Source organism: Botryllus schlosseri, chromosome 2 (genome assembly GCF_051294905.1).
Source record: "Botryllus schlosseri isolate E-star chromosome 2, Bs_hap1, whole genome shotgun sequence".
Lineage (NCBI taxonomy): Eukaryota > Metazoa > Chordata > Ascidiacea > Stolidobranchia > Styelidae > Botryllus > Botryllus schlosseri.
The window spans coordinates 31,326,890-31,342,405 of NC_137237.1; the positions used below are offsets into that span (position 1 = coordinate 31,326,890).

Genomic DNA, 15,516 nt, shown 5'->3' on the forward strand with positions numbered 1-15,516 from the left:
GGTCACATATCCGAAAGGCGGAATATTGCGACAGGGAAAATGGCACTAATGTGTCAAGTTGATTCTCGTTAGCCGGTCTCACTGTGAATAGAAGATGTATAGGTATTAGAGATATTATATTTGTTTAGAATAACCTAACATTTCGATTATTGAATAGTGGAATACTGTCCTGCGCTCAGTTGAGGGTTAATATTCCGAGTTCGCGGAAATAGTGTTTCACGTGATCACAGAGATTTTGCCGAAATTTCGCCAGGACGAGTTGAGTACAACCATGCACTTCGCAAACAATGACTATGTTCGGCAATGCCGAATCGTCTGCTGATTGCTGAACGCAATGGCCCAGCTTTGCCGACTGAATATATCAACAGGATAAACCGTGAGACTTTGCCAAATACCGCTATGGAGCAGTGATTTTCGTTATAACGGTGTTTCCTCTTTTATTCTTATAATTCTGATGTTGAAAGCAAATTCAAATTTAATTGCATTGAATTGAGCTGCATGTTTTCTTCAAAGCGAAGCAGTAAATGTCTCAGTCAGTGAACGCAAAACTGTTTTGGCATCAGATGAAGGTTGAGATATGAAAATACATGCAGCCGAATTTAGTCTGCAGTCCAAAGAACCAAAAAAGTGGAACTGAGGTTTTATGTTCAAATCTGAAATCTGAAGTATTGATGGTGAATGATATGCAAATCTGTGGCATAATTTTTGAGAAAAAGTGCCGACAGTAGTTTCCGTGGCATAGTGGCATGGCATACTACCTTTTGTCTTTTGATATGTTTGGTAATATGGAATTGGTGTCTTGTGCACACCGGGGATTCTAGCCACTGCACTGGACACCAAATGGCCCTGTGGATATATACGCAGTTCACGCAGATCACGCCGGTATCACGTGGGTATCACTCTCCCACGTTGTTCTGGTGCTCAGGTTCAAGTCTGGAGTGTTTTTGGGGATGTGTTCCAGTTTGTTTAGTAATCATAATCAGGTATCTCGCAGGTAAACCTCCAGCACTTCGGAATCAAACTCTGAAGTCGACCTCGGATGGACTCGAACCCGTGTGTCTGCGGTGTGTTCATGCTAGTTATCATGTCTTGTGTTTATTTGTCGCCGATTTTTAAATTCGTTGAATTTGCATTTTGCCAGATGGTTTGAAGCGGCTGAAGGAGACACTTTGCTCGCGTGAGCTTACGACCTGGACTAGCATCGAACAGGCGGCCTTGGAAGCAAAATCTATACTGCTACCGGTAGTGGTTACTTCCAACATTTGGGACGCAGGTCCTAAGCGGTGAAAGTTCATCTGTGATCCTTGATGAAGGATCGAAAAGGAAGCGAATGTGAAGGATGGGATTTCGTATCTCAATTCCCAAATACATCAAGTTAAACGCTTGTCCATTAATTAAAGAAATAACACCTCAATGTCGTCATAGTCAATTCATGGTCTACTTTGGACGTACGTCACAAAGATGCGAATTTTGGGACAGATAATATGGAGTTTGCGCAGCTGTTCTCAGATTAGTTGATATCATTTCATTATTGATGTAATGGAATAGTTGGCTACTATATAATATATTTGCTGTTCACCAATATAATTGGCAACCTTCGTTGCGAGTTACTTTCAAATAGTAAGCTAAAACTCGTTTCAGACAGATATTAAATGCGTGAACTGCGTATATCCACAGTGCCCACCAAATACATTGTGCTAAACCAGTGGTTCTTCACCTTTTCTCGCCCAGTGCCCCTATCGGAAATTTTAAGGACTGACGATCCCTACTGGAATCTCGGTACGTTTTGCATGATATATCAGGTGAGCAGCGAAGATTCTCCATGTCAAAGTAATTTAATAAAAAATAATTTAAAAATAAAACATAGTGTGAGCACAGGAGACCGATTCCATACAGGCCGACGATCGGGTAACGGTCCAAGTCCGGTTGTTTTTTCGGGTTTGGAAATATTTCACGCTTGTTAAATAACCCCCTATGAACAGCCGACTAATTAACGATCTAATAATTCTATGTGCTATTTTCAGGACCAAATCAAGGTTCTCATCCTAACTGTTGTGTACAGTCCCCGAGCCCGATGTACACACCCGATTCGGTGACATTGTATTTTGTATCTCTCCATAACAAGGATATTTAGTTATTCATTCTGGTCAGAAAGCATTAAATCATGCCTACTGTACAAATGGCTCTCATTTTCAAAAGTGCTATAGAACCACTCTTCCAGATTTCGAGGCACAGTGTGCTGCAATATATATAGCCTAATACTTCGTTCAAAAGATTTTGTCTGGAAAACCCCCATCCAGTGTGATTTAACTGTGTTAAGGGATATTTTGCTACCTAAAATTACGCGCTTGAAGCGTAAAAAGCACATTTTAGATGAAATATTGTAACGACTGCATTTGTGGAAACACTAAATACATAGCCGGTATATTTCGCGCAAAGCGCAACGAAAATTTTGGATAATTGATGAATATTGCAACGAGATCTCAAGGACTTGGTATCCCTATGGGAATTAGTATACCATCTGTACTGTTACGCCATTTCTCTTTGACGCCCCCACAGGCCCCACATATCGCCCCTGAGTGTTTCCGCCCCCTTTGGAATCCAAATCACCCCAAGGGGGCGCTGGCGACATGGTTAAGAACCACTGCGCTAAACGGACGGGGATTCCAACCTGGTATATTTGCATGAATGCATGAACCTGAGTCATGGTAAAGCGATGCAATGGCTTTACACTGAAGGCTACCAGTTTTATTTGTAATGACATTCCATTTAAACTTAGCGGGCAATTTTCGTATGCCTTGAACTATGCCAACAAAATCCCTCAGTAATTTCCTATATAACTTATATCTCAATTTTGCCATATGTATTTATTTACCTTTCTATTGACGAAACATTAATAAATATATTGTGATGAACCTTTTATTACAAGTAAAACTATTTATTATTAAGAGCCATAGATCGATCTTGTCTCAATATTGACATTTGTGCAGTATTTTCGATAAAATCAAATGATCACAAAATTCTTCATGATCAATTTTAAGGGTCATGAGAAATACTAATTATCTGTAAAGAACGGGATGCCGAGAAAAAAACTGAAGTCACTCGTCAAGATGCTTCATTTATTATTTATAAACACTAGCCTACCATACCAAATAGCAATATATTTCTTCAATCGACGTTTCTGTCCAAGTACAGTAGTTTCAACCATCATATACTAGTGTTTTGTTCGAGGACTAATTATTGTGTATCGTACTAAATTTGACTCGTACTTTGTAGTAGCATACTAATTTTATATGAACCATATTGTTATATATATTTCGGGCGTATATGTTCTATTCACTGTTATAACTTGTATCTCGCCTACACAATATAGAATCAACTACTCTCGATAGATGGAGTAGACACGATGCCCACCAGATCACTTTGTCGTAGCTTGATCTCGTAATTGAATAAATACTAATATCAGTGTCTAAGAAGCATATATCCCACTGATATTCATTTTATATCATAATTCTTTCATGCACTGTATCTCAGGTGGTGCGTACAATCAATTTACATGTGACTTGTAAAATTTTTATTCCATATTATATTATTATTTGTCATGATAAATAATAATAAATTCTCTTCCTCTCACACACACAGACACATCAATAGAGACTTGATATGGGAGCTTGGAAAAAAATCTTCTTGTTCGGTGACTCATTGACGCAATATTCCTTCGCCCCAAACGGTTGGGGCGCAGCAATAGCGGATGCCTTCCAAAGAAAAGCGGATGTTATCAACAGAGGATTTTCTGGGTACAACACAAAGAATGCGGTAGATTTGCTTCAGATCGACTTTCCCGAAGGATGTGCTACGGTTTGTTTTCTTGATTTGCATGGTGTTCTGATTGGACTGGTAATTTTCGGCCAGTGATGCATACAAAATTTTCACTAGCTCTTTCTGACCATAAAGTACACGAAAAGCTATCTTTACCTATCAAGTATGTCTATGTCATGCGTTGCACATCTTGCAGTGTCCTAGTCTCCCTTGTAAAAATTGCTGGTGCGAAAGAAACATTTTGACATTGTTCTCCACATCAAAGCATAAGTGATATTACCCAGCTACATCACTCTCCAAGTTCAATTCGGCAGTCAGTAGAGTGAGTTTGATGACATGCAATGTGTGCAAGTGCAGTCATGGACTGTGACGTATCAGCGTTTTTCACTATAGGCATCATATTATACACAGCAACTCAGACAATCAGCTTTGCAATTCGTTGACAACCAGCTTTGCAATTCATTGTCATGTCTAATCCAATATTTCAACCTCTTTAGGGTGAAGATGCAGTAGTCATATGCTTTGGTGCTAATGATTCGGTATTGAAGAAGTTCGAACAGCACATACCGGTGGAACAGTACGCATCAAACTTGCGTACGATCGTCGATCATTTTTCATTGTTGGGCATTCCGAAGACGCAAACTTTTCTGATATCTCCGCCGACAGTCGATCCAGAGGTGAAATTTTGTGAGTGGTTTCACTGTTGTATATTATCTCTGACGGGAACAGTTTGAAATATGCCCCGGAAAAATGATGATACTTTTTGCAGTAGGACTACTTAAGTATGTTTTGTCCGTGTTTTAATTATGGACAACTGCATATTCTGCCTTGATATTCTTTACCCTTAAAATACTGGTTGATAAATTTGTGAATAAGACTTATGTAGTCTAGTCAATTTGCGTAGAGGGAAGATGCAGCATTCGATTGCTTTAGCCGGGGGTGGGCAAACTGCGGCTCTTTAATGATTGCATAAATGCACATGCGTTTCGCCATTTGCTGGAGAGGTTTAACCAAGATTATAAATTGATTCATGTTATGTATTGTCTTCGTGTTGTTTCTTCGCATATGGTTTACGCAAGACTTGTAAAATATAGGGGACAGTGAGAACACAGGGTTAGAGATTTGAAATTGAACTATCGAATTGAGTTCAAATAAACATTTCACCTGCAACAATGGATGCCTGGAGATTTGGTGATCAATCAATGATAAATCATCATTTTCACCAATGAACTTGATGATTAATTACGCCAGAGCAGGTCACACTCATTTCCGGGCTAGCAATGGTGAATACGGCTCTTCCGTTCCATTTGTATTGTAAAGGCTAGCAATAACTGCAGAGTTTGGCCAAGATAATGTCGTCGAGGATACAGCGCTGATACCTTACTTAAATTTTCATCAGCACTTGAAGGAACTGCTCCACACTGCTGAGACGTCATAGCAGCCTGCAGCCTGATTTCAAATGCCTTGCAGCCCAGGTGGAGACGCACCGTATCACCAGACAATAGTGAACTTCATTCAATAGCCTGCATTTCATTGTGACGTCATTAATTCATATTTTTGAATTTTGTGTTGCGAGTCTTCTAAAGTTAAGATTTTTGATACCGGTATGTGACTCGCGCATGAAGCAGGTCTACCCGCCCCTGATACAGCCCTTGTATGGCGTTCAAAGACTATGGTTTTATTATTCTTTTTGGGGCTATTAGTGATTCTTACCTTGGTCACAGTGCATCTTGCACTTGGAGAGCTGTCACTGGAAATTCATCAGTAAAATTGTGCAACGCTTGGTTTTAATCAATGTCACTAGACTTCTTCCCACGATAATATTGAAAGATGTCATTTATTAGTTCATGTGGATGTGGTGTGTCTTGGAAAGGCATAATACTACTAGGGCATTAATGGACTTCAATGCTTGATACAATTTGCAATGCATTTTGACATGCATCAATGTTTAGTGAACATTTGTTAATGATTGCTATAGGTAACATCTAGTTTTTTTTTCCATTTGCAGGCTTGGGTGGAGTATAAAATTTCTCAAGATCGTGATAACGAACGTGACCGTCTCAACGAGAATACGAAGCTTTACGCAGAAGCTGCTGAAAAAGTAGGTGGTAATGTATCATAACTATGAACTATCTGTTGTCTGTTGGCAAGAATATACAATAATGAGAGTAATTTTACTTGGAATGACTACTTCCACTATTTTTCTGCTATTTACCATAGATCCAAATCCTGTTCCCAATTTGAAACTTGAGTTCAATTCCGAAACTAAATCTACATTCCATTTCGTAGCCTGTCTAAATCCATGACAAAGAGGGCAATGACTGATATTTTTCTCAACAGTTGCAGGAAAATGTAAATTATCACATATTCCACCTACAAATCCCTATTCGGATAATTGAAAATGGTACCAGTAGGTTTGCTGATGGCCGCTGTACGTCAATTGTTTAAAAAAAATGGTCCCGTAATCAATGTTCCCTCTAAGCTGCGCACGTGCGCAAATGCGCAGTGCTGACGTGGTCTCTGCGCACAGAAAATCTAAGTTGCGCACAAAAAATCCGAAGTGATGACCTTCTTTTTTTAGTCGTTATGCACTGTTGTCCAACGGTATGCGCAGTGAGTTGGTGAGTGTGCGCAGACTTGTCAAAAATTAGAGGGAACATTGCCCGTAATCTGCATACCCGGGAATAATTCGCCTCGGGTTGGGTGGCAGCTAGGGTGGTATCGATCAATTGTAACTAAGACTTATATATTGAGACTTATAGTTTGTTGGTCGATTAGTCGTATCACAGCATTCGAAACAGGTACCTTATTACAAAGTATTTTAGTACCTATGATGATGTCATGTCACAACATTAATATTGACTGTAAATGTATCTGTTTTACAACCCCCAAGAAAATTATGCCGGTGACAAGTCATCCAAAATAAACTTGCATTTTTAGACCAAAACTATTTCGTAGCAACATGCTGTGTTACGGTCAACCGAGTTTTCGAGGCTCTAATGGTGGGAATAATGTATTGTAACTAAATTATATGCTGATGAAATAGTAGGCCTACTCTTGGTGTGAATGCCTATATTTTCGGTGAGTCACAAAAACAAGAATCTAACACATTACTACAGAATACAGGTGTGCGCAAAATGAACTGTTCATCAACAACAATGTTACAAGAACATGATTTTAACACAAAACATGAAAGATGATGAATTATAATGAATATTTATCGGAAATCAGTGTGACTTTTATTGTAAAGCGCGGGTGTGTGTGTGTTGACCTCTGCCTCACTCCGGACAGTGGCTCCGCTAACCCCTGGGGTTTGTTTGAATCCTGGTAAAGAACCACTGGGCCAAGTTCGGTAATTCATAGACCGCACCCCGCACGTCATTTCGTCTCCTTCCTATCTTTTCATTTTATCCTTATCTTGTGATGTTTTGAATTGATAAAAATACTAAAATAATGAATGAATGAATGAATCAGACTGTACGGACACTGTTTTTGACCTGCAGGTCGCCAAGGACAAATCCTGCATGTTCATCGATTTGTGGTCAGCGTTTATGCTGGAAGAAAATTGGAAGAGCATGTTCTGCGACGGTTTGCATTTTAATGACGCCGGCAATCGATTCGTTGCCAAGCAAATCCTGGAGGAACTATCGAGCTTGGGCGAAGAATGGAAGATAGTTCGGCCTGACTGGAAAGACTTCTACAATTCTTCTTGAGATGTTGTCGAATGTCGATGCTCAAGCCCGCCCTAACTTTTCAAAGTTGTCTGTGCGCTTGAATCAGACTTTCAAATCCCCTGAGGTATAGTTGCGAGAAGTCTCTTTCAGGGGAGAGTATTGATCTGACATGACTGGGCCTCGATTATTGCAATCAATAATTATTGATTGATTGCATTATAAAGCAATCACTTACTAATGCTGTGAGATTACCCAGGTGCATTGTTGAGACTAGGGGCCTGCCCTAGGGAAAACTATGATTGCGTTATTGATTACATCTCATGATTGTTGTAATTAGTTCTTGTCTCTTTAATGTTTGCTCCTACTATGCCCATGATAAAATCTTTACTCGGTCCTGAATAATTTTCCTGTTAAAATTAGATATAATTTTCCTTTGGCATGCGGTAGTGGTCAAAAATGGTCACTGACGGTGCATACATATTACATAAGTGCAATCAATGCTAATAAATTCATTGAAGCATAAGTAGAGGTATCGATTCTGTAATGGTTTTGTGAGTAATGGGCTTAGAAATTGGATTCGGGCCGTACTGGCTCTGCTGTCCGGTCACCGTGAAATTATTTCACTCCTGAACATTATGTAAGTCCATCGTAGTCTAAAACAGCGGTTCTTAAACAGGGGTCCACGGACCCCTTGGGGGTACGAAGCAGCAAAGTAGGCAGTACGAGATGAAGTGCGCAATTATACGTTATTTGATTACCTCGATATTACTTTGCAAATCAACATATAGTGGAATATTATATCGATCGAATTTCTTCAACTCGAAAATTTTGTTCAAGAGCTTCCTAGTTTGATATCTGGGTATGCCATTCCCTTCGTCAAAATAATAGTAGGCTTAATAAAAGATACACATTAGTAACAGAAATGTGTTCGGACTTTTTTTTCGCAATTAAGAGTGAATGTTGTCTTGAAGCCATTAGGGTGCTTTAGTCTAGGGCACTCCAAAATGTCGGAGCTGACCGTAATTTTCACGGCGGCGGTTAACATCTGGACCCTAAAATCAGAGCACATCGACGAAACCATTAATATCTCCAGTGGTTGAAATGTCTCCTGTCAATGAAATCCACAGTTGTGTTGAAAACCCTGGGCTCAATACCAGCCTTTGAGGGTGGCTTGACAAAGTGCTGTTTCGATCCAGAATAGGGGGTAAGAGAAACAGTTCATGACAGCTTAAGGGGTATGAGCGCTAAAAAGTTTTAAACACTGATCTAAAAGCGACGACTTCCACTGCTAATTAAACAGTTTATCCACACTGCTAGTTGCTTCTCATAATTTTGGTTGTGTAAAGTAGAACGTAGTTGAGCCAACCTAATGGGTGAAAATTATCATAACAACCGCGCGAAATATAGCCCCTGTATCGCGATAAATGAAATGAATTCGTAGATTCTACACGTAGATTGTTTCAATAGTCACTTTGCGTTAGTTGCGAAGATACAGCTTGTGATTCGAAAGTAGCCACCTCTGAGTAACTGATCAAGGTATATGAGTCAGAAACAAATATACTTTTTGAAATGACTGACTTGAGTACAATTCAGATTAACTATCACGTGCTGCCATGACGACACCTAATCCCGAGCCATGATCACTGTACTTGAATGTTTCCGGCATATCGTCAATGTCCTCCAGTGGAATCGATGCATATTTATTTCCGCAGTGAAGGAACATGCACTTCGTTTTGAGTTGTCAATAAACACTAAACAGTATCCATTCGTCTAGTCGATATACCTCAAACGTCAGGGCAATGAACCGGAGCAGACTTGGACAACTGGAAAATTTTCAGCTTTTCCGAATGAGATTAGAATTTATTTAGAGCTACACAAATTTTTCTACATTAGATTACAATTAGAGTTGCACAATTTTTCCAAATTGGATTAAAATTAGAATTACTGAATTCCCGAAAACTTGGAAATTGAATGAAATTGGGAATGAGAAATAAGTACAGCAAAAATCAAGTCAGTTCACATCAAATTACAGTGCATTCCCATGCGCATAAGAATGGTTAACGTATGTCAGTGTTCGGATGACTCGACTCGAGTCACCCTTTATACTTGATTTGTCTGAAGTCACTTTGCAAAAATGATTTGTCTGGAGTCACTTTCCAAAATTGATTTGACTTGACTCTGCATTTCAAAAATGTATATTGACTCGTGACTCATATCAAAATTTAAGAGTCAATTTCAAGTAATCTGTGTCGATAAAAATTACTGTATCTTTCATATGTTCGGATTGTTCTCGGTACGTTTGGTGCTGTGCATTGTACCGACTTGGTGTTTTCGCTGAGCCATCGTCTGAAAGATGCTTTCTTGTATTTCAACAAGGATCTGATCGTATACTACGGGGGTTCTCAACCCCCGGCCGCAGACGTATATTTTGCGGCCCGCGACATCTTTCATTATAAACGCAATTACAAATGACACGGTATTGTTACAAATTAATTTGGATACTTAGCTCTTTTATCGCACCGTCTCTGTTTCGTTTGATTACTCATTCTCGAAGGCAGTGGTTTTCAAACTGGGGGCGCGCCCCCTTTGGGGCGTGAAACCATCTGACGGGGGCGCGAAGCTGCGGTCAACTGAAAAAAATTCGCGCTGCACGTTGCCCGCAATGCATCCCCAATTCATAGTTATTTCTCTGTGTATCGTCCGAATTTCGTATTCTCTAATCAACGGCCATAACCTTCCATGCCATCAAACTAGCCGTTTGTGTTGCTAGCATTCTGGTTGCATTTTGTTATATGAAGATAAGGGGGCACGAATTTTTTTCCATATCAAAAAAGGCTGGGGGGGGGGGGGACGTGTGTAAAAAAGTTTGAGTTGTGTTCTCGTTTCTTGATATATGCTCTACTTCAGATTGTTGCTCGGCTGGACTCTGGTTCAAGAGAATTCCGCTACGTAGTAGTGTTTGACTCGCTGCAAACGGTTGTTGAGATTGCCGACGACGTTTCAGACGCATCGTTTAAAATTGCTTCGAGTATCGCTATACCCAAGAAATCTGATATGGAAGGTGTGATTTCAATAAAACCGTAACATACTTTGCGAATATTTGCGAATACCAGCGAAAAATATCAACTTGACAAAGCTGACTTCTGTAACTATTGGTGCAGGGCTCCAGGCATGGACGGAAAGGAGAAGGGTTGATTGGTTTGCTCAGAAATAACCCCAAACATCAGACTTGTTCTCATATCACACAGAGCTCAATGTGATAATGGCCTCCGTAACGCAAAAGTTATCGTCCTTTTATACATGCTCGCCCACGCATTGGAACAGAGAGTTCGGCTCTCTGGTGGAAGGATTTGAAGTTGCATATATCGACTTGGCAACGAATGTAATGCACGCTCCATGAAGGGATGTACATGCCCCGTTAGAAGATACATATTCTCACAATCAGCAGCTGCAAACTTCAAAACGCTGTCCAGTGTCCATTAATGCGTTATAATGAATATAAAAATGTCTAAATGCCCGCATACGACTGGATAATAGGCTACAATAACCTAAATTTAATAGTAGCCCATGAATACAATAGGTAATATTGTTTGCGGCCCGCAGCGTCTTTTGCTGTTAAAATGCGGCCCGTTATACAAGGGAAGTTGAGAACCCCTGGTATACTATAAACCAGACCTGGACAAAGTGCGGCCCGCGGGCCAAATGCGGCCCGCGGTGCTATTTTGTGCGGCCCGCGAAGAGTTGCTTGGAATTCAAAACATAAAACCTAAAACCCTATAGGTAACTCCCATGTGTAATCCAGATTAAAAATGAAGTCAGTGTGGCAAATTATCCCGTAACAGTTAAAGTCAAAAGAATTCACCAAACCTTTGTTGGCATTGTCACATTACGCATTACACCAGGGGTGGGCAATTATTTTCCTCCGCGGGCCAAATGAGAAAAATAAATACGTTGGCGGGCCGAGTGAAAAAATTTAGCTTTATTCTCCTGCGTATTTTAATTTTATTTCTAAATTACATTGCTAATAAATGCTGCTCAATGAATCAGTTGATATTAGGTAATGAGAAAGTATATATATATTCTATAGAGAAAGTGTCGGTTAAGTAAAAAAATATCTATTAGCTGTCATGATTCGAAACAATGTTAAACATGATACATTTTAGCTCTCTTTAAACCCCTATCGACATTCTTCTATTAAGACTCTAAAAGAGTGAGTCTCGAACAATTTCGTGGCCCCCTTATCATGGTATAACAAAATATTTAAAAGTGCAACCAGAATGCTAGCAATCCCAACGGGTAGTTTGATGGCGTGGAAGATTATGGTTGTTGATGAGAAAATTGTGAAATATCAAAGTCGGACAGTACACAGATCAACAACTACAAGCCGGAGTATATCGCGCGTAGCGCGAAAAAAAATTACCAATAAACTTCGGCTTCGCGCCACCCTTCTGATGCTTTCACGTCTCCCAGTTCGAGAACCACTGCACTGAAATGAATATGCAATAGTACAAAGCGTATTTTCTTGGTCACTGCCTTCCGAGCACTGCCTTTCGAGCAGTTTGCAGGTTAAATAGCCTTCATCTTGAGCGAATCTTACAGTTTTTCTGAACTTCGACCTTCCTCGACTGAGTGTTTCGTGCTTTTAATACCGACGTTAATTAAAATCCTTAATCTCGGCGACATGATCGGCAAAAACTGAAGGGATGGCTGTACCGCTGACTCCAGTATGCGAATATTTAGTACTCTAAATTGTAATCCAAAACCTTCTTTTAATTTCAGTTTTCGGTTTTCTTTCTTTTTTGGCATGCCCGTTATTTCTTTATGGGTAATTGATATAATGAGTTATGTAGTAATCGTAAGGGCTGATTGACTTGTTTTACGAATTAGGGATTTGAAAACATATCACGTCACAAATTGAAACACATATCGTATGATGCGTATTGTGACAATGTCAACAAGGCAGGTTTGAACTAAACTACATGGAGAAAGAGTGATTTCTTGTGACTTCACTTGCTACTAATACTTTGCCACATTGCCTTTATTTGGAATCTTGATTACGCATGCCAGGTACGTAGGCACCGTAATCGTGGCATATTAATGAGCAGGCTTCAAAGTAAACGAATTTCCTGTTCATTTGGTACAGCCTATGGTTTTAGTCGTTCAAAAAGCAAGTTTTATGTTTTGAATTCCCAAGCAACCTTTCGCGGGCCGCACAGAATAGCTTCGCGGGCCGCATTTGGCCCGCGGACCGCACTTTGCCCAGGTCTGCATTACACCAATGGTTCTCAAACTGGGGCGGGGACGTAAAGCAACTGAAGCGGGACGATTTACCTTTGATTTATAGTTATTACTAGGGCAAGTAACTGCTAGAAAAACTTGCCCTAGTTATTACTCAGTGTATAGTCGTTTTTCGTATTTGAGAATTCTCTCATCAAAAGTCATAACATTCCATGCCGACCAACTATCCGTTGGGATTGCCAGCATTCTGATTGCATTTTGTGATATGACGATAAGGGGGCGACGGAATTTTTCACTATCATAAAGGGGTGCGTGTCTAAAAAAGTTTCAGAACTACTTCCCTACACGGTGTGTGCTTCAAATTGTTACGTCATACCATTCCAAATCCGACATTTGTAAAAAGTCAATCGGTGCCCGTGATTATTATAAGTCATCAGCGCCCATAAAGAGTGAACGGACATGTCAAAAAAGAAAGCCGAAACCTGAAATTCAAAGTTTAATGAAGTCAAGGGTAAACCGGTCATTTTAGTATAGTTATTGACGATCAGGTCGCATTGTTTAAGGAGTATAATTTAAGTCGATCTTCTGACAAAAATACGAAGACGTAGGCCTACACTCGGTAAAGGGAGGGCTAATTTCAGAATAACTGCAAGCTTCGCTCCACAAGCCAAGCTCTACAGTGTCAGGTAGGCAGCGACCAATTAAAGACAATAAGCTGTGTAATATCACAAAATATTTTAATGTCTTGATAGAATAACGCGGATAGGGATTTAAACAGAGTTCAAAAGGTATCACCGGGGCCTACGATAACTTAAGTTATCGTAGTTAAGTTATCGTAGGCCCCGGTATCACGTTTAACATTGTTTCGAAATGTGACGGCAGATAACGTTATCTTTTGGTAATCAACCGTCGCTTTCACATTCCCTATTATCAACACATCCATCCACTGATCCGTTTTAATCAAGAGTGTAATTCACTGCTTTCAATTTAGAAATAAAATTGATGCGCTGAAGAACATAGGTAATATACTTTTTGACTCGGCCCGCAAACGTATATTCCGCTTCTCATTTGGCCCGTGGACAAAAGTAATTGCCCACCCCTGCTATAAACAATCAGCCCAGCCCAATAATTATAATTGTCGGGCCATAAGTAGCCTAGTGGGCTATATTGCGAAGCGTCGACGTGAAAGCCGACACGTAGTTCCATCAACAAGCAACATAGCATTTAATGTGTTCACCGCAAGAAGTTTATTGAATCTTTTCGTAGGTATGGCTATTTGCGGTACGTCAAGGTCACATGATGAGGCGGCTTTGGAGTTCGCAGATTGTTACCACAAAGAATCGGAGGTACTCGGTCTTGGCTCTTTCTCGGTTGTAAAAATATTCACCGAAAAGTCGTCGGGGAATGAATGCGCCGTAAAAATCGTCAAGAAAGCGTACCTAAAACCAGACGAAATAAGACTGCTAGAACAGGAAAGTAATATACTGAGCAAGCTGAAACACCGGAATGTCGTTAAATTTAAAGACAGCTTCTCTAATCCGCAGTTTTATTATCTCGTAATGGAACTGCTGACAGGAGGCGGTCTATATCAATACGTCACGACCAAAAAACGTACATCGCACTGCGAGGAAAACGTTGTGTGGTACATGCGCGACATACTGAACGGACTGCACTATTGCCACGGGATGAACATCATTCACAGGGACTTGAAACCTATGAACTTGTGTGTAGCTTTTGACCTCGGACGTGAAGTTGTGAAGTTGATAGACTTCGGCGTGGCGGTTGACACGAAGGGAAGATCTCGATATCGGCATGGAATTGTCGGCACGCTCGGTTATAGAGCCCCGGAAATGATTAATGACGAGAAGTACGGAACTGCAGTCGACCTATACGGCTGCGGATGCGTCCTTTATAATCTACTTATCGGCTGCCACCCGGGCAGCGGCGAAATATCGTTGCCTTCCCCACACCGTGGGCTTATCTCAAATCCGGCGGTGGATTTACTGGCAAAACTATTGAATCCTTATCAAGACAAACGGATTACGGCCGCGCAAGCTTTGAATCATTCGTTTTGTAGTCTGCGCGAACGCGGGGCACTGAACAAACATCTTGACATAGCCGTGGAGAGATTGACAGAATTCACGCAAAAGAAGATGTGGAAAACAGCGGCAGCCGTCGGGGTTATTACCAGCGTGGCGATGGCGCCGATTGTCGGAGCGGCAATGGGAACTTCGCTACGTTTGGAGCCGCTCAGCTCATCTAAGAAGACAGTCACGTTTTCAAATCCCACGACTCGTAAATCCAGCGATGTAAGATCTCGTTATTGAATAAGGAAAAGCGATGTGTAGGGTTTATCAATTGGATCGCAAGACAAATGTATCCCATTGTCGATACCCACGAAGCGAGTTGAAAATAGTTGGAATCGGAGTTTCACGTTGCCGAAGTAAAGTACTCGTGCTGAATAAATATATTGCATTCGACAAGATAAGTAGAGCATTCCTGTGTCTTTGAAACCAATAGTCTTGGGTGCCGGTTCCGAACGATTGTATTGCCGTTATATTTGATACAGAAAGGTTCCGAGCAATGTTATTACTTATTATAATAATTCTGTCTGGCAAAACGAGGGTGAAGCCAAGAAGAAACAGACAGACAGTATTGTAGCGTCACTATGCCAAACTCGATCACAATGCAAAATTCGAGGCTGATTTTGGGGAGTTCCGGGACAATGAGCAGAATATAATTTATATTTTCGAGGTCAGTACAGCAGCAGCTTTCCATTGATACC

The 15,516-nt window shown here is 40.5% G+C and overlaps 2 protein-coding genes and 1 long non-coding RNA gene across 3 annotated transcripts in view; all 3 read left to right on the forward strand.

Moving 5' to 3' along the window:
• Positions 1-266: 266 nt before the first annotated feature.
• LOC145458374 (uncharacterized) overlaps positions 267-15,516 on the forward strand; it is a 46,356-nt gene continuing 31,106 nt past the window's right edge. The window contains exon 1 of the long non-coding RNA XR_013921123.1: positions 267-3,598. This is a non-coding gene — a long non-coding RNA (uncharacterized LOC145458374). The remainder of the gene's footprint in view (positions 3,599-15,516) is intronic.
• LOC145458284 (isoamyl acetate-hydrolyzing esterase 1 homolog) lies at positions 3,643-9,258 on the forward strand. The gene is made up of 4 exons (XM_080336619.1): positions 3,643-3,858; positions 4,317-4,496; positions 5,828-5,920; positions 7,323-9,258. The coding sequence occupies exons 1-4, from the start codon at positions 3,664-3,666 to the stop codon at positions 7,530-7,532; spliced, it is 678 nt and encodes a 225-aa protein (XP_080192745.1). The 5' UTR covers positions 3,643-3,663; the 3' UTR covers positions 7,533-9,258.
• LOC145458209 (calcium/calmodulin-dependent protein kinase type II alpha chain-like) lies at positions 13,902-15,351 on the forward strand. Its single transcript, XM_080336527.1, has one exon. The coding sequence runs from the start codon at positions 14,000-14,002 to the stop codon at positions 15,056-15,058; it is 1,059 nt and encodes a 352-aa protein (XP_080192653.1). The 5' UTR covers positions 13,902-13,999; the 3' UTR covers positions 15,059-15,351.